Raw genomic sequence first — 27637 nt, forward strand, 5'->3', positions numbered from 1 at the left:
CTCATGCTACGACTGCTCAACCATTACTTGAGATTGCAGATTATCTTCATTTGCGTCAGTCCACTCGTCCTCGTAAGGTCCACAAAACTTCCCGATTTTGCCTATTCTTCATACTCTACCTCTTTTGTTTCATTTCTCGTGTCTCCTTACTCTTTATTTTGGTTTTTTTCTATAGAGAGGCTGTTGTTGACCCCCTTTGGCAGACGGTTATGGCTGAGGAACTTACGGCTCTACATCAGACTCAAACTTGGGACTTCGTACCGTTGCCAACAGGGAAGCAGGCCATCGGTTCTCGTTGGGTCTATAAGATCAAGACCAAATCAGATGGGTCCGTGGAGCGGTATAAGGCCCGTCTTGTTGCTAAAGGCTATTCTCAAGAGTATGTTATGGATTATGAAGAGACTTTTTCACCAGTTGCAAAGATGATAACGATCCGCGCTCTAATTGATGTGGCTTCCATACATCGTTGGCAAATATCTCAAATGGATGTGAAGAATGCATTCTTGTATGGTGATCTTCACGGGGAGGTCTACATGACACCCCTCTTGGTGTCGCGCATCAGCCCGGTCATGTGTGCAAGCTACGCAAAGCTCTTTATGGTCTCAAACAAGCTCCTCAAGCTTGGTTTGAGAAGTTATCCACTGTGATCACCTCCCTTGGTTTCATTCCTAGTCAGCACGATTCCGCTTTGTTCATCAAGCATACAAGTACATGTCGTATCCTCTTGTCTTTGTATGTTGATGACATGAGTATTACCGACGATGATTATGATGGGATTGAATCGTTGAAGTCTGACTTGACTCGGTGCTTTGCTATGAAAGATCTGGGTTCGTTGCGTTACTTTCTAGGTATAGAGGTGACTTTTTCGCCGAAGGGCTACCTTCTATCTCAGTCAAAGTATATATCAAATCTTTGAGCGCGCTCGTCTCACTGACAACAGGATCGTTGATACTCCTCTTCAAACCAATACTCGCTACACTCCATCTGACGGGTCTCCTCTGCCCGATCCCAACCTATACCGCACGGTGGTTGGAAGCTTGGTTTATCTCACGGTTACTGGTCCTGATGTTGCGCATGCTGTTCTTATTGTCAGTCAATTTGTCACTGCTCCTACCACAGTTCATTGGGCTACCGTTCTGCGTGTATCTTTGTGGTACTCAGTTTCAGAGTCTATTGTTTAACTCCTCATCTTCATTAGAGTTGCGCGCTTACTCTGATGTCGATTGGGCTGGTGATCTTACGGATCGCAATTCCACCACTGGATTCTGTGTTTTCCTTGGAGATTCACTCATCTCTTGGAAGAGCAGGAAGCATGATGTTATTTCTCGCTCTTCCACTGAAGCTGAGTATCGCGCTATGGCTACGACTACATGTAAGATTGTTTGGTTACGCTAGTTACTTGCTGATCTAGGTGTCAGTCTTCATCATCCTACGTCGTTATAGTGTGATAATCAGAGTTCCATTCAGATTGCTCGTAACTCGATCTTTCATGAGCGAACCAAACAAATTGAGATTGATTGTCATTACACCCGCCATCATCTACAGCTTGGTACAATCACATTTCCATATGTTCCATCTTCTCTTCAGATTATCGATTTATTCACGAAGGCTCACTGCACTTCGCGCTTCCGCTTCTTAGCTGACAAACTCTCAATGCTTATTGTTGTAGCATCGTGAGTTTGAGGGGGGATAATAGCGCTCGCGCGCGCGCACATATATATATATATATATATATATATATATATATATATATATTTGTCATTATTATTATTATTAATATTATTATATATGATGTCCTTGAACTGCTAGTCGTTTTTTTTATAAACGATAAACATATTCCACACTTGAAGATTTAGGGATTCAAAGAAAAAGAGGAAATCTGAATAGTGAATTGCATAGAAAAGAAATATAATATAGTCTGGGTATATATATAACCCTAATACAACAAAAAGGAAAATAAAGGAAAAAGAAAATAATAATAATAATTATTATTATTATAATTATAATAATAATAATAATAACGACTAATATATATTAGGGTTAGTCATTATTATATATACCCAGACTATATATACCCAGACTATTATATAATGACTAATACAAATTAGGGTTCCCTTTTTGTTGTATTAGGGTTATATATACCCAGACTACTATATTTCTTTTCTATGCAATTCACTATTCAGACTTCCTCTTTTTCTCCGAATCCCTAAATCTTCAAGTGGGGAATATGTTTATCGTTTATAAAAAAACGACTAGCAGTTCAAGGACATCATATCTATTGAGTAGTCAGTAAAGATTACATATCCTTCCGGATGAAGGTTCAAAGGCTCTACCTACCCATCATATACTAGTATTGACAGTAGAATGTATCACCACATCGAGTCGTGTTGTGTCTTTTCGTCGTCGTTATTCAACTTCATTCATGTGGTAGATTGTTGGAATATTAGTATTAAAGATCATTTAATATTATGTGTATGGCTGATTTGTGTCTAAGATTTAAGTGTGGTCCACTCATCGGAATTGAGTAATTTTGTGTATTATTATTCCTCATTGAGACGGGTATAAGATCGAATATTTGTTTGCCAAAATTAATGTTATATTGAATGAGAAATTGATGCTCAAAGTTTGTTGAAAAACATCAAAAATTGTGAAGGAAAGACAAGTGTGTTGTGAATGGGTATGCACATACAAAAGTTTCACATGAAATAGACATGTTGATTTTGTTATGCTTATAAATGGAGAAATTGGATAAGCCTTTGGGCTCCCAAGGGTAACCCAATTTTGTAGAGGGGCTGGAGCACAGGCAAGCTCAAGCCCACCACACACACGGCGCGCGCGTCGCCGCCGCTATCCGGTTGGGTGTGATTTAGTGTTTATAACCGAGCCTTAATGGCTTTTGTAGAGGTTGAATTATTTTGAACGTTTTAACAGCCTGTAACCATTGCCTTGAATGCACACTTATTGCTTGGTCAGATGTTAATGATGGATGTTGTAACAGCTCCACGCATGGCTTATAAAAGGCAGACCATGGTTCTCATTTGGACATATCGAAAGAAAGCCTTTCAGAGCATTCCTTTTGTACGGGTAGAGTTCGACCTTCTTTAATAAAACAACATTGGGCTGTCAAGCCCGATAATCAAACGAAGACCATTCTACAAAGCGACACATAATTTTTGTCGTTTGTTATTCATTGACGCAGAGACTTAACGAAATCACCACGAAGTATCACCACGAAGTCGAAGTCAGCATAGGAGACGCGATCTCGTCTTGAAACCCGGAGAGTTAATGACTTCCACCGAGCCAATTGAAATAAGGAAGCGACATGGCAGAAGGAGAGGCAATGAAGGACGAAGTCGCCAGCACGTGTCACTAGAGATAGCGCATCTCATCGTGGTATAAATTCTCTTCTTCTGAGAAGATTTGCACGTCTTTTTACCTATTATCATTCACATCTCTCTGGATCTCTCTCAATTGTATCTTCGAGCTCGTTAGTCACTTTTGAATTGTTGATTTTGGCATTTGTGATTGAGATCAGAATATCAATAAAATCGATTGCTTTCTCATTTAATTGTTGCATATATTATTACAAATAATTAATATTTGTTTCTATACAACGTCTTTCTTAGATCCACATAATAAATTAAATCAAATCAAGCACCAAAATACTCTTTTGTTTCTTCGTGATTGTTGAGGCTCAGAAACGACATCAATACATTTCTTTCTCTCATAAATTGTTTATTTTCTTCTGTAATCCGGTGATAGTTCTGGCTCTTGGTTCCAGTTCGCCGAAGTCGAGTTTTGTGGTGTCAAAGCTCGTCTTGTTTGTCATTGTATTCAAGGAGGTGGTTGCTCGTTGTTTCCTGCACCCGTGAGAGAGCAATAATACTTTAAGGAGATTGTCCACCAGTTCTCGGCATTTCCTTCCGTTTTTCTCTATTCCAGTTGAGATTTCCATCCGGTTTTGTTCTTATGTTCTTGTCCAATATTTTAATTTTATTTTTGTAATTTGTCTAATTATTTTTTAGAAAATATTATTTACAAAAAATATTGTCTAACAAGAAGTGGTAGTAGAGTGCAAAAATTAAATGGATGAAATATAAAGAAAATAATAGAATAATATAAGAGAGATGGATATCAAAAGATTTTTCTTCTGTAGCCTCATATTTCATTTAGGAAAAAGTATCTTTTTTTATAGGTAGAATGCAATTATGATGTTTTGTGAGATTAATTGATTAAGACGCAAAAAAAAAAAAATTAAAATATCCACGAGAAGATACGTTATTAACAAGAATTAAACATAAGGAGAACTTTTAACAACAAACAAATAAATGGAGTGTATGATTGTGATATATTGGAAAGAGCAATGCTATTTGGCACTACTCACTACTTTGAACTATGTATGATATAGAAGCAGTATTTATTTAACCAAAACATATGGGATATAGTTGATATTTGCTGGCTAAGGTAATTTTTTAAAAAATATTTTTCCCAATTATTTTATACGGGTTCTGACTTCCTTTGAAATACCGTCGACATTTTTTTTAATAAATGATTATGAGATTTGTATACTATCATAATATAAAAGGGATGGAATCAGAAAAGCTCACCAAGGGAGGTTAATTTTTTAAAAAAAAAATAGGAGGGGTTAATTTATAAATTTTTAGAGTAAAATATGTAAATTTTTTTTAAATGGGCCAAAAGTATAAATTTTCAAGATAAAAAAATATAATTTCCTTTAAAACTAGGTAAAAGAATAATTTTATTTATGGGGGCTTGAGCCCCTCCTGGGCCTACTGTAGCTTCGTCCTTAAATATAATGTTGCAGCGATGGTGGTTTATGAGAAGTTTCTCAGTTATCCGCTTAGTGTAGATAGAATATTATTTTGATGGGTCCCTGTATATAATATTTTGGAAATGAACTAGATTGCTCTATTTTTTTTAGCGGTACTCATCTATGACTCATTCTACAATTGTTTCCAAATCAATACCATTTTTAGTGTAAATTTTGTGCAAGTGTGAGACACTTTTAAGAAGAAAACATGAAAGCGACGTAGAAGCCTACCAATATTAAAATAAGGGCAATAAATGTCATTTTCTCATTCTTAATGGTTTCCCAAAAGTAAAAAAAAAATATGGCACTAAAAGAGCAATTTGTTCATATTATCATTTATCTTTATTGGATAGAAAAATTTAAGAAGTTCAAGAACTGAAAATAGATATTTTAGCATAAATTATGGATCCCGTCGGTGAATGGTGTTGATTTGCAAATACTGTTTGATATTTGCATATGTTGTTAATTATAATAGTTTCAATTGATCTAAAAATGAATTGGTGATAATTGAGATTCACGACTTCTTAGGTCTTTTTTTCGACTTATGGCCTTATAATCCAAGGAAAAGGAATGACTAAATTTTGTAATACAATTTTTTAATAAACTTCCTCAACTTTTATATTTTTAAATTTTCTTTAGGAATTTTGACACAAATATTTTTAAACTTATATCATTTTACCAAGATCAACTAAAACATAAAAATCGACAATTTTATTATTAAATAAGTTGTGCAAAAATAATCATACCCTTCATAATTTCATAATAGATTGGGTAAAAAATATAGAAGTGATTTAAAATTTTCTGACGGATTGATCACGAAAAAAGAAATGGTTACAAAAATGGTATTTTTGTAAAAAATAATTCTCTCTCTTGATTTTAGTTATAGACCTTTTAAATTTTAAAGTTTGATTGATTTTGATAAATGATATGAGTTAAGTAATATTTGGGTCAAAATATCTTTTTTCTTACTCCAAAGTCCAAACTACACAAACAAACAAAAATGCAATAAATCTTCATTTTTGTCACTGAGATTTTTCGGGTCCAAACATAGGCCAAAGGTTTTTGCTGTCTTTCATATGGTTTATTTTGTTTGGATTATTATCGTTTTGCTAACGTATGATTTTATAATTTTTTTATGTGATTTAATTTAAACAAATTACAAAAACAATATATTTCGCATTGTTTAGGTGATTTTCCCTCGCATATACACCATACCCACTGCATAATTTTTTTTGTATTACAGAAACTTATTCATTCATCGCCACAGAGTAGCATTTCCGGAGCAAAACTCATCGATAAATTATTTCTTGAGAACCAAGAGGCGAAGGCGGATAGAAATCCAAACAAAATAAAGATTCTTTAAAACAAGCCACAATGATAAGAACACTTTCACAAATGGATGACAAGCGTCGGTTCCAACAAGAATTCTGTCTCTGCAGGGCATCAAAAATTGATCTATGATCACATTCAAACACAACTCTGTCACTACGTTTATAATTACACAATTAAATTACTTGGACAAAATTTACAGCATGTGTGATGTGTCCAATGCAATTGGTAGGGCCTTCTTTGTAACCCAACCACCCTTCCCAAAGCAGAACAGTTCACATACACAAAAATATGTGAAACATCAGATTTGTTTGGATCACCCAAAAAAAAACATGAAGATGTCAGTCCGAGTCCTGCAAACCCAAAGAAATATTTAACCCAAATAAGTGAATTGTTTCAGGTCAAGTCATATAAATATTAACCTTTCGATGCAGAGAACACTTAGGTCGAGTACAAGATCAAACGCAACTCCCAAAGAAAACCTTTTATGACTACTAAACTACTAAGACTTGATTATTAGGAGACGAGAACTTAGTCTATGTAGACATGTGGAATGTGGGCGATCTTGAGCCAGTCTTGGCCGTGGTCTCTCCGGCAGCGTTGCGTTAGCAAAGGGCACTCCGAGATATGTAACATCGAAAGCGAGCCTGGAAGCCGTTCCTCCGGCAAGCAGCGGAGCCCGGAGCAGCCAATAACTGACAGCCTGTCGAGGCGAGTGAGCCTTCGAAAGGCCTCGGCACTGCTCAGTCGGAAATGTCCCCCTTTAGAGCCTCCGAGATCAACTCTATGTTGCCTCGGCACTGCTCAAGCTTCCTCAGGACGATGATGGCCTCGTCCATCTTCTCCTTCTGAGCACGATACTTTAGTATCTGCTCCCGATACCGCATCGAGGTCGCTTTCCGCGTCGACAGGACTGCCCGAGCCTTCTCAACGTTTGCCGACCTCTTGACCTTCCCCAGTTCAGTCATAGCGGCGGCCAGATCTCGGTCCCGGTTCCTCACCTTGGCCTCGGATACGTCCAGCTTCTTTTTGAGCTCGGTCGAGTGGACGCCCCAGTTCTCGATCGCGGCCTCCTTCCTCGCGACCTCAGCCTCCAAGCCCTTGGCCTTCGCCACCAGGTCGGCCTGGGCGGCTTTGTACTTCGCCAAGAGCGCGTCCTTGGCGGCGACATCCTCCTCAAGGGAAGTTACCTTCCCGCCAACCTCCTTTAGCTCAGGTTGAAGGGACTCTGTCCCCTTCTTCACCGTGTCGAGCTCTTCGAGAGAGGCTTTCGTCTTTCGAAGACGCCTCTCATACCGGTAGACTCCCCGGTTGAACTGGGTACACAGCTGCCAACAAGAGAAAAGAAAGTGGAAAACGCTAAGTATTCCAATTCGACCATTTTGGTCAAAGTTAAGTATTTCAGTCCGGCCACTTCGGCGAAACGGACTGACTAAAAACTACAAATATACTTACCCTGGTGATGGTCGACGACATGCATCGATACCAGTCCGACTCCAGCAGCTCGGGAACCTTGGGCAGATCGTGACCATCAATGGTCATCTGCCTGACCAGCCCCGCGGACGAATAAAAATCGTCGCAGAGAAGGTGATCCTGCTTGTAGTGAAAGCTGATGCAGTGCTTCTTCTTCGGTCTTGAAGAAGAAGCACCAAGATCACCTCCTCGCACCCTTGCAGGGCCGCCCCGGGCCCTCGCCTCGTCGCTCCCAACAGCCTGCGTGCTCTCCCCTTGGGCCGCTCCGCCTTCAGGAGCTATCCCTGATTCGACCGGGGCGACTACGGGCTCCAGGTCCCTGTTCCCGTCACCCTTGTTCTTCTTCTTCCTCTTCCTCTGAAGAGGAACCTCTTCCTCTTCTTCTTCATCTCGGCCCTCGCTCCGGCCGGCAGAAGTTTTCCTCTTCCTGGGCTCCGCAGCGGCTCCGTCCGGGCCATCTGCTCGCCCCGCAAGCGCGACAGAAGCTGACCCGGGGGCTTGATCGTCCTGAGCCTCTACGGCCCCCACAGGGGCGACCTCAGCCTCGACGTCCACGACAGGGATGTCGGCCTGAGAGCGCTCTCCAACGACCTCGACCTCGGGATCTCAAGGAGAATCCGAGGGCGCATCAGCCGAAGAGGATGCTGTCGCGGTCTTCTTACTTCGCCTCGCGTCCCTGGCGCTGAGTGGCACGTTCATCGTTTCCTCGGTGACTATAAAAAAAATATACATATATATGGACGAAATAAAAATGAAATAAATAACGGTAAGAAACTCGTCGAGCAAAATCACATAAAGGCGTCGAGCTTACCAACTCTGGGAGAATGAGGCCAAAGTCCAGCTGAGATAAACCTTTCCGGAGTAAAGCTCGGCCAATCGTTAATGCCTTCGCGAAGTAGGTCGAGCTTGATTGCGAACTCCGCAATTGAAGGAGCCTTGATCTTCTCTGCGAATAGCAAAAATCATGATACACGGTTCAGACGCATGTATAAAAAACATACATAAATAAACAATACGAATTTTTAAGACCGCATACTCGGAGAGCTCGCCCACTTCGCCGAGAAGTTACGGGAACGGTTCCCGAGGGATTGCTCATTGACGGCGAAGTAAAAATAGCGCCGTCCCCAGTTCTTGTCTTTTGAAGGGAGGCCGGAAATTACTCCCCGGCCCGCGGCCTTCGAAAGATATAAGCACTTGGGGTCGTGCTTCGAGTTCGCCTTGACCACGCAAAGACGGACCAGGTCCGTCAAAACGAGGTCAACTTTCTGTTCATGGGCCACGACCAAGAGACCCATGACCATTCTGACGAAGTTAGGGCACATTTGGGGTAGGGTTAACCCCAGCGCCTCAACGAAATCGAAAAGAAGAGGATGGATCGGGAACCGAAGTCCACACGATTCCAACCAGACTTCATACATACAACAGTACCCTTCAACTATGGTATCCACTGTAGCAAGAGGGGGAGGTAAAAGAAGCCCGATCTCGGGGGCTATTTGATATTTGTTACGAATGCTCATGAGGTCAGAGCTTCCGACAGACGAAGGCATGAGGATGTCCTCATTACCCAACGGATTGGGTCCCGACTGCGGAATCTCGTTCCCAGACATCGTAATAAATAAAAGTTTAAAGGAAAGGGCGAAGTGTTTAAAGATGGGAACTTCGTCTAAAATCGCTAACAAAAATAAGGACGAAGTACTCAGAAAATAAACTTTAGCTTGAGTTCGCAAGACGAAATGAAGAACTTTAAAGACGAAGTCGCAGAAAATGAAAAGCGTTTCAGAGAAAAGAGAGGAGAGTATTTCAGAGAAATTAATAAAAGAAATGAGAAGTTACCTTTTTCGCTGAAGCCGCTCGGAATATAAATGAAGTGAAACGTCCCTTCGAATCACTCTTATTTATAACCATTTATTTTAAAACCGAATTCCGAGAATATCTAATGATTGCGAATCAAATCAAATATTCTGAGATAATACCCGACTCTTCGATTTCGACTGACGTAGTGCGACTGAGATCGCGCCACGCGTCACAAAAGTCTTAGGTGTGCGCACCATGCGCCAAAAGAAAAAGTGATCGAAGCAACTTTTCGGTTTCGGCTGACGAAGCGCAGTTACGATCGCGCCACGTGTCGAAATAACCCCGGAAATATGCACCGCGCGCGCCCAAAACCAAAAATTCGAATCTTTTCCCCCCAGTTTATTTCGGGATTTCGAAAAATACGCTCAAGTATTCTCAAAAATATTTGAAATATTTTTCAAAATACTCGGGGGCTAATTGTGGGGGTCAAAAATCAATTTTCTAAAATAAAAATAACAAAAACATTTAAGTTGGGCTTAGGGCTAACCAAAGCCCAACATCAGACCAATCCGGCTCTCAGGGACGTGTCTGGACCCAGCTCGACTCATGGAGTTCGGCCCAAGCCCAATAAAGAACCCAGCTCGCCACAGCAAGAGCCGCCCGCGTTGATTCAGCACGAAGAAGCGGTCTCAATCAGATAGAAGACCTCGCCGCGAAGACCGGATCTGGGATAGCTTTGACTGGCGACGCGACAGAGCCGAACTGACGAACACGTGTCCGCTTCTACAGGCCAACCTCGACTATAAATAGAAGTTGATATGTCAAATTTCACACACGCAAGCCATTGATTATTTTCGATTATTCATTTAATATATTTCTTTGAGTTCGTCCATATCAATTTCGGCACTTCGCCTCCCTCCGGTTTGTAATTCATTCAATTGTTAATAAAAGCTTCGAGCATTCACATTCACTTCTGTCCATTTTCTTCAAGATTTCTTTTGCTTCTTATACGACGTCTTCTGAAACCCATACTTATAATAAATCAAATATAAATACTATATTATAATTTGAGATTGTTGAAATCGACATCAACAATGACGCAATTATACCCTGAAATGGATAACAATATCACAAATCTCCATTTCATTGATATTAACTCTTATATAAGAAAAATCGAATCAAATCAAAACCAGTACCCTAATTTTCAAATTCTCTGTTTTGAAATAAAATTACCCTTAAATTGAAATTAAATAAAAAAATTCATATCTCCCAATAGATTATTTCATTATGTGTTCGAATTGCAACTCTAAATCCTTGATTATATGTTCGAATTTGTGATTTTGATGACTACCAACTGTCGATTTTTACATATATGATGTGAATGAATAAAGATAATTGGTGTTTATATATAAATATTATAGTCAACGTCAATGAAAATTCAATAAAAAGAATATTCGTGGTGCTGTTGTCTATTTCATGGTATAATTACGTCCTTTAAGTTAAACAACGAGTATAATTTGTGTCATTTTCCCTTTTCCTTACTCCCAACTACACACAAAAAAGACAATGAATCTTCATTTTTGTCACCGAGATTTTTCAGGTCCTAACATAGGCCAAAGGTTTTTGCTGTACGTCATATTTCTTTATTTTGTTTGGATTATTATCGTTTTGCTAACATATGATTTTATAATTTTTTTTATGTGATTTAAAAATAATATATTTCACATTGTTTAGGTGATTTTCCCTCGCATATGCACCGTACCCACTGCATAATTTTTTTGTATTACAGAAACTTATTCATTCAACGCCAAAGAGTCGCATTTCCGGAGAAAACTGGTCGATAAATTATTTCTCGAGAACCAAGGGGTGAAGGAAGGCGGATAGGAATCCAAAAAAAATAAAGATTCTTTAAAACAAGCCACACTGATAAGAACACTTTCACAAAAGACAAGCGTCGGTTCCAACAAGAATTCTGTCTCTGCAGGGCATCAAAAATTTATCTATGATCACATTCAACACAACTCTTGTCACTGCATTTATAATTACACAATTAAATTACTTGGACAATATTTACAGCATGTGTGATGTGTCCAATGCAATTTGTATGGCCTTCTTTGTAGCCCAACCACCCTTCCCAAAGCAGAACAGTTAACATACACAAATATGTGAAACATCAGATTTGTTTGGGTCACCCAAAAAAAAAAACATGAAGATGTCAGTCCGAGTCCTGCAAACCCAAAGAAATATTTAACCCAAATAAGTGAATTGCTTCAGGTCAAGTCATATAAATATTGACCTTTCGATGCGGAGAACACTTAGGTCGAGTACAAGATCAAACGCAACACCCAAAGAAAACCTTTTATGACTACTAAACTACTAAGACTTTATTATTAGGAGACGAGAACGTTGTCTATGTGGACACGTGGAATGTGGGCGATCTTGAGCCAGTCTTGGCCGCGGTCTCTCCGGCAGCGTTGCGTCAGCAAAGGGCACTGCGAGATACGTAACGTCGAGAGCGAGCCTGGAAGACGTTCCTCCGGCAAGCAGCGGAGCCCGGAGCAGCCAATAACTGACAGCCAGTCGAGGCGAGTGAGCCTTCGAAAGGCCTCACCGTTGAGGGCCACGAGGTCGTCACTGTTGAAGATCGACAGCCGAACCAAACCCTCCGGAAGAAACAAACCGTTTGGAGGAAAAGTACCGCCTTCCCACCCGCTGATCCTTACTTCCTCCAGCGACGATACTCTGCCCAAATCTCGGCCTTGAAACAGCTTTTTGCAACCGTACGATGCGAGCATGTTTAGCTTTGAGCTCGGCAATAGATCCAGAATATTTGACTCCAGTTCTGGACATGTGTCGAAAACCGCAGTGGTGAGGGAAGGTAAGGCCGTAATCTCCGGAGATGGGAAGGTGATGTGTAGCTTTGGGCATCCTTCAAGACTCAGATAAGTGAGGCGAGGTAAGGCTTTTGCGAACGACCAATCTTTACACTGCGACATGTCACTTACAACAAGCCTCTCTAAGCATCTGAAAGATAGACTGTTGTTGTTGCCAGGGTAAATGTCATCATTAAATTTTATACAGAGAAATTTATGAGCCCTTTGCTAATTCTATTATAATAATCAAAGACTCTCACCGTGGATAAATAAAAAAGGAAAAATGATATGAAATAGTCAATTCAAACTATGACTTTTGCAAAATAGCCATAGTTTCATTAGGTATAGAAAAATAGCCAATGGAGAGGACTACGACTTTTAATCCTGCCTCGATTAATTTTAATCCCGTCTTTATAAAGCTTACATTCTGTCTTTATAGTTCGTTGAGATTAAATTTAATCCAACCTAGATTAATCTTACTTTGGCTAATTTGCTTATAGTTGGCAAACTATGGCTATTTTGCAAAAGCTTAAATTCTATTTGGCTATATAGCCGCTTGACCCTAAATAAAATTAGAAAGGCCAAGAGAAAAAGAAAATCCCAAAAAATTTACCTCTGCCTCTGGTTGTTGCTGTGGAACTCATCGCCTACCGAGACCACGCCATGAAGCCCGTCTATGCGGAGACTCATCAGAGAGGGTAGTTCTCCGAGAGGAGGTAGAACGAGACAGCCTTTGCAGTTCACTAAGGAGACCGACACCACACGAGAGAATGAATCGTGGCAGACCCAATCTGAGAACGCTGAGCCTCCATAGCCGTCGATCACAAGCTTTCTCATGTTCCCGTGAGGCCGGAGGGAATCGAGCACTTCCTTTTCTTTCTCCGATCGAGAAGTCCACTGCAGAGTCAGGCTTGCGAGGCTGCTCTTGTCCTTCAGACCTGCCTCTATGGCCTCCGCCGCGCAAGCCACATTTTCAATGCTCGATATCTCGAGTTTTCCTAAGAAAGGTCGAACCTCTTTCAATGCCTTCATTTTGGGCCCGTGAATGCCGTCCCCAACGACTATCTTAGATAGCGACCGCAAGGATTTCAGTCCAAACAGTTGAATTGCCATCTCTTTAAGAGGCACTCCTTCAATATCGAGGTGTCGCAAGTTGACTAACCTTTCCATGTTCTTCGGCAATGCTTTGAGTCTTCGACACCATGACAGTAACAAGGTCTGCAAATTGTACAAACCACATACCGAACTCTGTAGATGTCTAATGTCAGAATTCGACAAGTCCAAGTACCTTAAATGTATCATAGTCCCAATCGAATTCGGAAGCTTATTGATATAAGAATTACGCAGACAAAGCACTCTTAAGAATCTTGTAGATTTCAATTCGTGAGGAAAGCGATAATATCCCAGCTGGAACGCTGGAATTTCAAGTAACGTGCGCAAACACTTCGCTTTATGTAAACCCCCGAGATCTTTGAGATAACGGAACGACAAATACCGTGTCTGGCTCTGAAAGCCGTTGGTGTGATCCGGTCCGGAACAAAATGGGCCTGACACGAAGACGGCTAGATCATGGACAAGGTCGTGCATGAGGAGAATCGACTCGTCTTGACTTGACCTTTGAAACAACGACCTCGACAAGAGATCTTCAAAGTAGTGTTCTCCGAGCTCCTCCATTGTTGTATAATCTTCTCTGTTGCTCTTCAAAAATCCTTCGGCCATCCACAACAGGATGACGCTTTCCTTCTTAAATCCGTAGTCTTTTGGAAATATCGAGCAATAAGAGAAACACCGCTTCAGATGCGTGGGCATGTGGCGATAGCTCAACCACAACGCCGGAAGGATGTTACCTTCTTTCCTGTACATCTCGTTCCAAACCTCGCTTCTGAGTATGTCTTCCCATTTCTTCGGGTTTCGTTCAGAGCACAAAAGGCCGCCGAGAGACTTGATCGCCAAAGGAAGGCCTTTGCACTTGTTCACAATCTCTTTGCCGATAGCTTCCAAATCCGGAGGGATATTCGTATCGCCTCCGAAAGCGTGCCTTGTGAATATGCCCCAACAATCTTCCGGCGATAAATCTGACAAGCGATGAGCTGGACATCCATTTTCCATGACCGACGTAACATCAGTGCTCCGAGCCGTCACAATGATCTTACTCCCGCACTCTCCAGAAACGAATGAGCTCTTCAAATCATTCCAAAGATTGTAGTTTTCGTTCCAAACGTCATCAAAGACAAAGAGAAACCGCTTCTCCTTTAACGAATCCTTCAAACTCCGTTGAAGTTCGAACAAAGTATGACTCCCAGCGTCCTTGTGTTCCCCCAAAGTTACTTTATCGAAGAGCGTTTTGGTAATCTTGAAGACATCAAATTCTTCCGATACTGTGACCCACGCCCTTATCTCGAAATGCTTCACCACTTTATCATCGTCGTAAACAAGTTGAGCGAGAGTGGTTTTGCCGATACCGCCCATCCCAACAATCGGAAGCACAGATATTCCATCATTACTGTCTGATAGCAGAATATCGATAATAGCCTCTTTATCGCCTCGTCTTCCGTAGACACAAGATTCGTCAGGCAGAGGAGCACTTGGCCTACGAGAAGACAGTTTGGTCTGAACACCTTCCCTGAGACCAAGAGCGTCTCTTTGCTCCAAAAGTAACTTCAATCTATCAAGGATCTCCCTCGCCTCGTTCTTAACGTGGCTATCGAAACCACCAGAAGAATCGAATCGAAGACAGAGTACCTTGTGTCGGATCGAACCCTCGTCGAGTCTCCGCCGAGACGCCTTGGTGTCGATGGCATCTGTCAAGTCATCGGCTCGATAGACAGTGTCCTTGAGCTTGTCGAGCCACTTCCTCACCTGATCGTCCCCGATCTGCTTCTCCTCTGCGTCGTTAAGAAGCTTGTTCGCTGAGATCAGAACTGTGTTGAGCTCGTCGAGAAGCTTGATCACCAGCTTGTTTCCGCGGAACAGATCGAGTGTCTCCTCCGAAGTCAGCCTGTCAATCACGGCTTCAAAGAAAGCAGAGAGCAAAGCTCCTCCTACAAGTTCAGCCATGTCCAAGGACGGACGGGATATCTGAGGACGAAGATTATTCTTTTAGGTCAATCTAGAGTCTGTACGGGTACATAGACCATACAAATACAATATGATCAAAGTCATGACAATGTGTAGCGTTATTAATAACATAATTCTATGGGCCATATTTGGTTGAAAAATGGGTATAGAATAGTTTTCTTTGGTTTCTATTAAAAAAAAAATAGTTTTCTTTGGTTTGGAAAATAAACCAAAAGACCAATATCAGCCAACAAACAATATCAGACAAAAGACCAAGTCTACTGTAATTTCAATGAAAAATAAATAAATTTAATAACTGGTCATCGTGGTGCTGATAGGGATGGCAATTTCGTGTTCGTGTCGTAATCGTGTCATGTTAATCGTGTTTGCATAAATAATTGCTAGAACCAAATCCGACCATTTATTAATCGTGTCTGAAATCTAGATCCAAATCCGACCGTTTATTTTTTTTACAGATCCATAACCATTTAAATTAAACCGTTTAATAGTCGTGTTAAATGGGTATTTAATCGTGTTTTAACCTTGTTTAGATATTCGGACTCAATTAAATGCGATATAATAATAAAAAAACATATTAGTCATAAGATTAGAATTGTTCTTTTTCTTTTTACACTAACTTCCGATACATCGATACTGAGTCACGTGGCTAACTAATACTTTTGTTTTTCCTTTATTCTTTTCCTATTTTTTCACACAAAAAATTTGGCAAAATATCAAAAAAAAAAAAAAGAGGGAAAATAATGAAGGGTAAAAGTAAACAAAATAGGTAGTTGAAATTTTAAGGAGAATATGGAGGGAATGTTATGGAGGGATATCAAATCTAAATATTAGTCTAATTATTTATAGTTTCATGGAGAATATGGAGGGAATTTTATGGAGGGATGTCAAATCTAAATATTAGTCTAATGTTATGGAGAATATGGAGGGAATATTATGGAGGGAATGTTTTATTTGGATAAAAATTAGATATTGAATTTGAAATCAAATGGAGGTAATAAGTCATTTTACTATAATTGAAATCAAATAAAATTGAATACGATATGTTATTATGAGACTATAGTTATTGTGATAGTTAAATTTAAATTGTGATTTCTCGATATGAATTGAATTAAATTGAAATCAAATAAAATTGAATATGATACGTTATTATGAGACTATAGTTATTGTGATTGTGAATTGAAATCAAATAAATTGAATATGATACGTTATTGTGAGATGATAGTTATTGTGATTGTGTATTGAATTGAATTAAAATAAAATAAAATAACATTGAATATGATACGTTATTATGAGATGATAGTTATTATGATTGTGAATTGAATTGAATTAAAATCAAATAAAATTGAATATGATATGTTATTATGAGATGATAGTTATTGTGATTGTGAATTGTAATGGTTCGGTATGAATTGAATTGAAATAAAACAAAATTAAATATGATACGTTATTATGAGACTATAGTTATTGTGACTGTCAATTTTAAATTGTGATTTTTCAATATGAATTGAATTGAAATCCAATAAAATTGAATAAGATAAATTATTATGAGATGATAGTTATTGTGATTGTGAATTGAAATTGTTCGATATAAATTGAATTGAGATAAAATAAAATTGAATATGATACGTTGTTATGAGATAATAGTTATTGTGATAGTCAATTTTAAATTGTTATTTTTCAATATGACTTTAATTGAATTGAAATTCAATAAAATTGAATATGATACATTATTATGAAACTATAGTCATTGTGATTGTGAATCGTGATTGTTCGATATGAATTGAATTAAAACTGAAATAAAATAAAATTGAATTTAATACGTTATTATGATATTATAGTAATTTTGATTGCTCGATATGAATTTTGATTCTTATTGCTCGGGTTAAGTCAATTGGTATACTATAGACTATATATTATCATACGTGAATTGATATTTATACGAATATACTTTATTTTATTATATCATATTTTCTAATATCAATTTTATGTTTATAATTATAATTTTATGTTTATAGTTATAAATTTATAATTTTACATATATAATATTAATCGTGTTTAAATGGATCGTAATCGTGTTATTACTCGTAATCGTGTTAGTTGGATCATATTCGTGCGGGTCGTAATCGTGTTTCGTGTCAACCATTTAATAATCGTGTTAATCGGTTTTTTATCGTGTTACCGTAATCGTGTCGTTTTAAACCACTATTTAATCGTGTTAGCGTGTTCAATCCAATTAAGAACAGACTCATTTATTAAGATCCAAATCCGCTTTAAATCGTGTCGTAACTGTTTCGTGTTTCGTGTCCGGACCAAATTGCCACCCCTATGCTGATTCCTGGATGAAATGAACAAAATTTGCGCGTGTGATGTGTAATAACTAAAACCTACACTTATGAATGATTAGCCCCCACATGTATGTGAATGTCTGGCCCAATAAGACTAATCCTAGTTACAATCCAAAGCCCAAATCAATATGTAATAGTTCGACAAACACTTTTTACATGTTTGCCTGAAAAATGATTGACTACTTATAGTTGGATGCTAAAGTATTTGTTATCTCACCGATTCTAGAAATCTTCGAACGATTTTCGAAAATTCTTTGAAAATTTATTGACATCGTTGTCAATAAATTTTTTAGATGTCAATAAATCTTCAACAGACCAAATTCTTTGAAGATTTATTGACATTTAGAAAATGTATTGACATCGATGTCAAAAAATCTTCAAAGAATTTCCCAAAATCGTTTGAAGATTTATTGACATTCATTTCAATAAAAAGACAAAATATCAATAAATCTTCAAACGAATTTCCATATTCTTCAAACCAATTATTTTTTCTCCTAATTTTTCAAAATATTAGGTATATACGAGGCTTTGGAAGGAGTGGAATCGTGAAGCATGTTGATATGGACATAAATAGCTCTCTCTCTCTCTCTCTCTCTCTCTCTCTCTCTCTCTCTCTCTCTCTCTCTCTCTCTCTCTCTTCGCCTCCATGCCGATTCTTCTTCTTCTTCTTCTTCTCCACCAAAAAATGACAAAGAAACACTAAAACTCAAACCCAAACCCAAACCCTAAAGTCAAAACCATGACCAATAAACCTAAATCCTCACTGGTAAGGGGAGAGAGGCTCGAAATGAGATTGATTTTGGATTTTAAATTTTCAGATTTTCCAAACGAATTTTTTTTTCCAGATTTTCTAGGTTTTTCAAAAAAAAAAATCGTAATGTCGACAATGTCAATAAATCAGTAGATTATTGACGACCATGTAAATGAACTAGACAAACAAAATACAAAATAAAAAGAAAAATATATTTCATTGAGTAGTTTTGTACCAACAAATATAAGAAATTCATACTTTTGGATTAATTTGACATATTGGATTTTGATCCAAAAATATTGAGGAGGTCATAGTTTATGAATAATCCATGTTTGGATGAGTTTATATTATTGAGTTGCTCTTGGTAAAAGAAATAAAAAAAAACCTTTGTTAATTCTCATAATCTTAAATTTTTTAAAAGAATTTATATTAATTAGTCAAAATTTTACCTCCATTGAAATATTAGCCCATATTTTATTTAATTAAAAAAAATAGTCCAATATTTATATATGAACTATTATACTCTTTTTCTTTTTATGTATATTAATAACTCTAATTTTTTTTCTTCTTTCACTAAAAAGAATAATAATTTCGTTTTGTTATGGTGAATTTCGGTACTTATCTGATTATGCGATCATCGGCGCTATTTTTGTAATCCTTATTTTTCATTTTTACTTTTTGGGTTTTATTGACACAGCCCGCTATTTTTGTAAGCCTTGTTTTTTCTTTTTTGGATTTTATTGACACAACCCTTGATTTTTTTTAGGTCGTTTAAATGAAATATTTATTTTGCATGTTCATTCCAAGATCAGAATCATTATAGTATGAAAACTCACTAATTCAGCTTCTAATTCTCATATAGTCTGAAAAACTTTCAGATTTTGTTGGTAAATTTAAATTTCCAGAATAATAAATTTAATTTATCATTGAGAGAGTTTTCTTGTTTTTTCTTTTGTTTAATATAGTTGACGGTGCAGTTAAAAAAAAAATATTTTGCATGTTTTATTTTTTGAAGATTTTGTTTCTCTCTGTCAAGACTTCGCCTTCTGATTTCCGAATTCAACCGAAGATTTTCAAAAAATTTCAATTTGATTAAAATTATCAGCCTAATAAATTAAAGGGTTATTAAGTTATATAGTCACACGGTTATAGTGAATTGGGATATAGCTCACCTTTCGTTAATTTATTGTAAATAGTCAAGTTAACTTATTAACAGATTAATAAAAGACTTATTTAATCCAGCCAAACATGTAAAAAAAGTAATTAATAGGCTGTCACGTATGTAAATTGGCTATTTACAAAGTATTTACTAAAGGTTGGCTAATTTACAATTCCTATAATTTAGGTGGCTTATGTAGCCAATTTTTTATAAATTAAATATACAATTAAGATAAGCTTTATAAATTGTAGTTGTTGTTTAATGTTTGTTGTTTAAATGAAAATATTCATTAGTAGGCCCATTCCCTTATCAGTTAGAATAATTTTATCACAAATTATATAGTTTCGATTCTTCTAGTTCATTTGAAAATTTTCATGCTTTTTACTAAAAAAAATTAAAATCACCAAAATTGTAAATTTAATTTACCATTTGTAAATTATATTGCATCTAGTCATTTAAACAAGAAAATATACAAAACTAGTATTTTGAAAGTGCAACATTTGTAAGATAGTTGATGTTGATGCGTGTCGTTCCACGATAAAAAATAAACTCCTTAAATGAATACCAAGTATAGCAGCAAATAAGGGTCGAACTCACAATGATGTAGATTAATTAAATGACAAACTAATTTAAGGAAAAATAACTATACTACAAAGAATTAGGAGTTTTTTGGAAATTATAAATTTAACAAAGAAAATCAAATGGAAAAAGACATGATTAAAGTTTCATTCGCTCCCGCAACAATCCTATCAAATCTTGGTTCAATAGTGCTCACACAACTCGTATAAAATCAACGTGCACATAAAATCGTCACACACGGCTAAACCTGGCCTAACGGTAGCGGGACGGGACGGAATCCCCACTACCGTTAGCCACAGTAACGGGAGCGGGACTCCCGTTACTGCTACCGGGACGGGACGGGAGTCCCGTTAAGGGGACAAACGGGATACGGTGATCCCGTTAGTCCCGGTAAATTTTTTTTTTTTTTTAATTTCGGCCGTTGGATCAGAAGGCGTTATAGGCGATTTCGGCCAATTTTTTTTTTTTTTTACCCATTTATTTCTAAAATCTATAACTATCCCCCCCCCCCCCCCCTCCAATTTCATTCATTTTCTTCACACATTTCCTTCAAACTCTCTCAAATACTCTCAAACTCTCTCGATTTTAATCTCTAATACTCTTTACCACTTTCAATTTTTCATGGCATCCTCATCCCACAACCGAGGAGGTCGAAGGGGAAGAGCTTCCCGAGGTGAACGAATGCACCGTTTTGAAGAAAATTGGTTGCACTTGTCTCAAAACGCCCCCGACCTAAACACCTAATACTCTTTCGATCCAAATTATGTTGCTCCTACTTTCGGCCATTCAGAATTCACCGAAATTCCAAACACTCAAGTGCAATACTACCCTCAAATGGATCCCGAGCAAGCCTATCAAGCTCAAATTCCGTCATCCGAAGTGGCTTTTGAAGCATTTCAAGAATTCGAGCAACATTATCGTGAATCCCAAAATCCAAATGAAGAAGAAGATGACGATGAAACCCAAAATCCAAATGAAGAAGAGGAGGAGGAGGAAGAAGAAGACCTACCACCACCACCACCTCAACGTCGAAGTCAAGTACCAAGACCTCGACAACGTGAACAACAAGAGGAGACACAACAACGACGACAACGACGAGAACGACAACAACAACAACAACAACAACAACATGAAGGTGCTCAACAACAACAACAACCACCTCAACAACAACAACCACCATGACGTCGTGCTAGGTCCGTTGTGTGGACTTTCTTTGAAGAGGTGATTGCGAACGGCGAAAAAGCCGGAAAATGTCACAGTTGTGGCAAAATCTTCAGCGCTCACAACACAAGAGTCGGGACGTCGCTATTGTGGAGTCATCACAGGCACTGCCAGGGGAATCAGTCTGGAGCCTCGTCAAGCCAGGTAAGTCACATCGATCCTGTAAGCTTTAGACGTGATTTAGTAGAATATTTTGTTTCCACCGATCAATCTTTTAGTCATATCGAATCTCAAGGCTTCGTTAGATTCATGAGTTCTATAATTCCAAACGTTCAAATAATGTCTAGGAAAGCCTTGAGATCCGATATCCTAAAATGGTTTTTAGGAGAAAAAGAACAAATGAAACACACAATATCATCTGGCAGGTATAGCGTAGCCTTAACCTCGGATATCTGGACTGGTCAATCAAATATGGATTTCATGAGTGTTGTAGTGCATAATATAGACGACGATTGGAACCTCAACAAACGTATCATAGCCTTTAGGAGGATAGAAGGTTCTCACACTAGTGAAAACACCTTAAACATCATAGTTAGTGTTATAGTTGAGTGGGGTTTGACCGATAGGATTATATCTATTACCTTAGATAATGCCACAAGCAACAACGCCATGATTAGAGAGTTAAAATAGAAACTTCATTGTGACGATACCCTTTTGCATCAACGATGTGCTACCCATATCATAAACCTCATAGTTCAAGCTGGAGCCGCTAGTTATGACCATTCGATCAACAAGATTATGAATTACATTAGTTGGATAAATAGTTCAACCTCTAGAGTAGATGAGCTTAAGAGACGTCTTAGACTAAACGGTCTCTAAGAGCGCACCTTTCACATAGATAACAAAATTAGGTGGAATTCTATCTTTCTCATGTTGACCAACTTTTTATCCGAGCATTATGTCGATGTTATTGTTTCTTACATTAACAGCGAACATGGCGATGACGCTATCCAAGAGTATGATATTAGGATGGCTGAATCATTTGTTTCTTTTCTCGACATTTTTTTACATAGAAACTTGTTATCTCTCTGCTGTTTACACTCCTACTTCTTTTCTCGGTCTTCATACTATGACCGCAGTTGCTGTGCATCTTGATAAATATAAAAACCAAACAATTTTTGAAGATTGTATTCTAGCAATGACAGCCAAAATTTTAAAATATTGGGGGGCTAGAAAGTTTCCATTATTATATGGTTTTGGAGCCATTCTAGACTGCCGATGTAAAATTGGTGGTTTAAAAAAATTTCTTAAGTACATTAGAAACCATTTCGAGGATCAAGATTACGTTGCACTTGATCTCGCGAGGATCGTGCAAGCTTTTTATGATCTTTTCAGGGTATACGAGGCGAAACTCCTACCGCAATATTGAGCACAAGCATCTCAATCACAGACGTAGTATCCAAGAAAACACCAATACACGAATATCTTCGTCAACGCGCCTGCTTACAGTCCATCGCCTCAACAACAAGAAGCTGGGACAAGTCAGACGAGGTCGAGCCCAGGCGACGCACGGTCCAATCCGGAGATCCAAGAGTACGATCGGAACGAGTGGGTCAAACCGGATGACGAAGCCATCGACCTATTGGTTTGGTGGAGACAGAATGCGAGGAGGTGAGGTTTTTCCTCGCTGTCGCACCTTTTTATGGGTCGGTGAGGTTTTTTAGGAAGCCCATTTTTAAATTTACATTCTTCTTTATTCTTTTTTTTTTCTACCCACTTAGTTTAAAATCCTTTCAATTACATCATTCTATATAATTATTTATATTCTTTTTAAACATTTTTTTTTATTTTTTGTTATTTTTTTCCGCCTAACGGGGTCCGAATCCCGTTAGGCTGGACTCCCGTAATTACCGTCCTGTTCATTAACGAGACGGGACTCCCGTTTGGCCAAGTAACGGGAGTCCGGGCTTGGCGGGAGCGGGAGTCGCGGTATCTCCCGCCAAACCAGGTTTACACACGGCCAATAATCTCCGCAATCTTTTGATATTAGCTAATTATGACGTTGCGCCGATAAAAGGCCCTAATTGTTAAACAACCTAGTGAACACGTGCCCGAGATTTAATCTTACAACAACAATGTATTCCAAAAGCGAGACGAATAGAATAATGCAAATTTAAAACACGTAATTTAATTAATTCCGGTTATTCTTTTCACTACGTGTACAAGATCCTTGCGAAACTCGTACCCGTAGTTGCACTAGTAATTACCAACAATCCTAACAATTGCAGATTAAAATTGAGAGTGTGACTATGAATAATATTATTTCTATCTAGGTGATCAATCCAAACATAAACACAACAATTCATGAAAAATTAACAATTTTAAAAGAGATAACAACTTCAATACGAGAAATAAGAAACAAAGTCTACGCTAAGATCTTCAAATCATGTTTTGGGATTGAAATTTCCCTTAACCGTTCAAAACTTAACTAGACATAATTGAATAAAAAAAATACAAGCAATAGAAAAGAGAAAGAAGATAGAACGAGTTTGGGAGTCGGGACGGCTCCACGGAGAAACCGTTCGTACTCTGATCGTCGTCGAAAGTCTCATTCTCTCTTTGTGGTCAATGCGGCTATTCTTTGGCTACCATAAACCGTGCGGAATATAAATAGTTATGCCACTAAAGTCAGTTAATTAAACAATTATATAAACGATTTAGATTTGCTAATTGAATACTACTAAGTAGAGAGCAATTTTAACCAAGCGATACATAAGAGACGAATGGATTTTCAGAATACTTACGTGTTTGGCATTCAGCTGTTGAAAACTTTATTCGAGTTCTTCGTGAACCAATTTTGAGCTCTAATTACTCGATCTCCGAGTTTTTTATCTACAGTCTTGAATCGTCGATTTTTCTGAATCTGGATCCCTTTTCTTAATTCTCAAACTAAGGGAACGACGATAGGACTTCCGTCGATTGGATCTCCAAGGATGACACCGTAGTCTTCCAAGCCGTAATCTCCAAATGAATAAAGAATACAGTGTTGGCTCACTCGTTATCTCACAACGATCACTGAATTAGGAGTTCGGGTCGTGGTCATATTTTTGGTCTTGGAATCACAAATTCCAAGGGAAATGGAGAGAGAAAAATTTGGCCATCAAGGAGAGAGAGATGGGCGGAAATGATCTCTTTTTTCGTATCTCTTTGGTGTTCTCCCTTGCTTCTATTTACAGTGGTAGGAAAAAGATATTTTAGGAAAGCATTCGGTTTTCTTATTCTCCTATATTCGGCTCTAACAATTCCGTCTCCATCTACCAAAACAACCGGAAATGTTTCAAAAAAAAAAGTAGGCATACGACGTACAAAAAGTTCTCGACCTTCTTTATCCTTAAAGATAGGGTGTCCTAACCAAACAACAACTATTCCATCCCCGCCCTCTCATAGATATTAGGAAACTAATTAATAAGAGATTAATAAAGACAATTTCTAATTTCTTTATTTAATTGAGAGAAAATATCTCAACCATTATTATTCCCTCTCTTCGTTATTTAGTTACTTGATTTTTTTTAACGAATCTAGCAACTAATTGACGAGAGAATATTGAGAATTAAAACCCTAAAGTAGGCGCCCACTTTAGCTAGTATTGGGCCTAGGAATTTCGAATTTTATAGTGTCCAATACGCTCGACTTAGAATTCAATTAATTAAATACTTGTTCTAACAATACTAATTAATTCCACAATAAATAATAAATTCGGCAAAAATAAAATTTTCCGAAATAATGCTGCTAGACAATTTACAGATATGAGATTGTAAAAAATAATTCTTATTATTACTTGAGAGTTCTTATTCATCTTTATCAGATCCGACTCGGGGTCTATGGACTTAGTAACAGAAGCTCTCACAAATCCGAATAAATAGATGAAACAATACTTTCTCATATTTAAACGATTCGTCAATCTCGGCGTCACTCCACACTATGAGGCGAGACTGCACTGTTCTTATTACTAGAATTATGTTTTACTCATCGTAAGCATGTCCATTGATATATTCAGTTCATGAGCTTAATCCTCCAAGTTCAACTCGGATAGAAAAATGTCAATTATTCCGTTATACCTTTCTTGATGCATAGGAGCCGTAAGCATCGTTGCTTCCCCAACGAAAGATTCTTTCGTACGTACTTACTACGAAAGCGTGCACAATCAATCGGTTCTGGAATCGACCCTTAGGTGAGTGAACATTGACCTTCTTTCAGGAATGCAAAATTATGTATCCGTGAATTACTTCTCGCTCAGATTACATCCGAGAATTTCCAAGACATAAGTATTTAGGCATCTTCAAGTAGCCATTGACGAATGAATTAAAAAACTCGGTAATAAAACCTAGAAGTCGGTGACCACTTCAGTATTTGGATTAAGTCTCAATGTGATCATCATAGCGCGCCTGATTAGTATGATGTAACAGTACTTAAACGACACATCAACAACCAAAGTCTGTCCAGGCCATACACTTACCAAAAATGTAGAATGCTCCCCCAAAGTGATCAACCTTCACTTGCGTTCCACATTTGTGATTTTAGATCAAGCTATCCAGACATGGATCAATCACCGACCACGTTTTAGCTCGCCGCCCGAACTTAGATGCATAGCATGTAATTCAGTTTAATACGTATGCTATGGATGATAGTTGTTATTGATTCTAATGAGAAAACAACCCACTAATCAATAATGCTAATAAAGTAAACATCCTATTATATTCAGTAATCATTCATAGTTTATTTTATTATATTCACTGGGCAACATTCCTAAAAAAATGAGCTTTTAACGGAGCTATACTGCGGTACACATTTTCTGTACCGCGGTATAACCACAGATTCTCACTCATGTACCGTGGTACAATCGCTGTTTTGCTCCTCTTCAGTGCATTGCTCCGTTTTTTTTCTTCTAAAAAGTTGAAATATTAGCTCCGAACTCACCCGAAATCACCTAAACACATGTAAACACTCATATCATAATATGTTCAATTACAAACTGATTTTAAGTGATTACAATGAATAATGTGATAAAGAATGATCACAAAATGAATAAGAATTATGCACTTTTTAAAATCTTTTAAGCGTAGTGATTTTTCAAACTTCAAGCAGTCATTTTTTAAACATGGGTGTTGATTGGAACATGAAATATGTTCCGACTGAAGCGAAATTCTTGGTCAGGAATGTTTCGGCCAATAATGACCAATAACTTTTGTAAGCTGGAATGTGGTATTCTCAGTACGAATCCAAAATTATCCATTCTAGTTTTAAAATTAAAAAAATTAATATTTTTTTTAGGTTTTTAAACGAATTTAAAAGTAAATTGTTAAGTTTATGAGCTAAAATGGCAAAGTTAATGAAAAATACATTGTAATCCTCCCCGAGCAGACCCAAATAGATAAATTTTGGTAGATAAAAGAGCGCTTATAAATCTTATTTATAAATATTTCAACTTACAAAAAAAATAAATAAATAAAAACTCATTGTTAAGATTTGCATTTGAGAAATCATAATTAAAATTATCTACGAAGTCGATGTTGGTGAATGTCTCTTGAGCTCGCCTTGAACGAAGAAGCCAATATTCTATCACCATTAAAGCATCGAACTTGAGTTTAAACTTTAAACTAAAACGTCTATCATCAATAATATGCCCACGCGGGCTACTAATGCAACTTTAGATGAAATAGTTGAGACCGGGATTGTAACAATGTTACGAGCTATGGCTGACAAGATGAGAAACATGTTTTTGTATTGCCTCCACCATGTTAAGAGGTCAAAGTTTTATAGACACGTGGAGCAAAATTATTGACAGTTAATAGTATGATCTCGTTGTGTTTGGAGAGCTCTTGAGCCCTTACATTCCCCTCTTGGAGATGACCTTGGGGATTCATTCACAAGTACATAGCAATAATGGGTTCAAAACATTCCATGACTTGTTGCTGATTCGTTGGGTAGTGGGCTTAGTTTGGGAGAGTGCGACTTTGTTTTCTTTGTGAAACGTAATCTTTGCTAGTAACTCTATCTTTCTGACTTTGTTTTCTTTGTTAAAATCCACAACTATGCCATCACCAACCACATATCCTAAAAAATTACATTTACTACCATTATCATTGCCCCCATGATTTGTTTGATTAAAATTACCCACTTGTTTAATAGTCATTGTATTTTTAATACCGCACAAATATCACACGAATACTACAAAAACTGCAAATTTGCCACTAATAATATATG

The 27637-nt window shown here is 37.7% G+C and overlaps 2 protein-coding genes across 3 annotated transcripts; both read right to left on the minus strand.

Moving 5' to 3' along the window:
* Positions 1-8239: 8239 nt before the first annotated feature.
* LOC149401292 (uncharacterized protein At3g60930, chloroplastic-like) lies at positions 8240-9240 on the minus strand. The gene is made up of 3 exons (XM_089610656.1): positions 8670-9240; positions 8445-8579; positions 8240-8346 (listed from the first exon to the last, which is right to left on the minus strand). Exons 1-3 carry the CDS (start codon positions 9238-9240, stop codon positions 8240-8242), a joined length of 813 nt encoding a protein of 270 aa, XP_089466782.1.
* A 2218-nt stretch (positions 9241-11458) lies between these two features.
* Positions 11459-15385, minus strand: LOC149401293 (putative disease resistance RPP13-like protein 1). Of its 2 annotated transcripts, none has more exons than XM_089611237.1 (2): positions 12914-15385; positions 11459-12451 (listed from the first exon to the last, which is right to left on the minus strand). In XM_089611237.1, exons 1-2 carry the CDS (start codon positions 15355-15357, stop codon positions 11818-11820), a joined length of 3078 nt encoding a protein of 1025 aa, XP_089467363.1. In that variant the 5' UTR covers positions 15358-15385; the 3' UTR covers positions 11459-11817. The 2 variants fall into 2 exon arrangements, with proteins under 2 accessions (XP_089467363.1, XP_089467362.1); XM_089611236.1 differs by having other exon boundaries at positions 11459-12463.
* Positions 15386-27637: the final 12252 nt, after the last annotated feature.

The sequence above is a fragment of the Urtica dioica genome, chromosome 4 (assembly GCF_054948205.1).
Source record: "Urtica dioica subsp. dioica isolate 48M chromosome 4, U.dioica_male_clone48M_v1_H2, whole genome shotgun sequence".
NCBI lineage: Eukaryota > Viridiplantae > Streptophyta > Magnoliopsida > Rosales > Urticaceae > Urtica > Urtica dioica.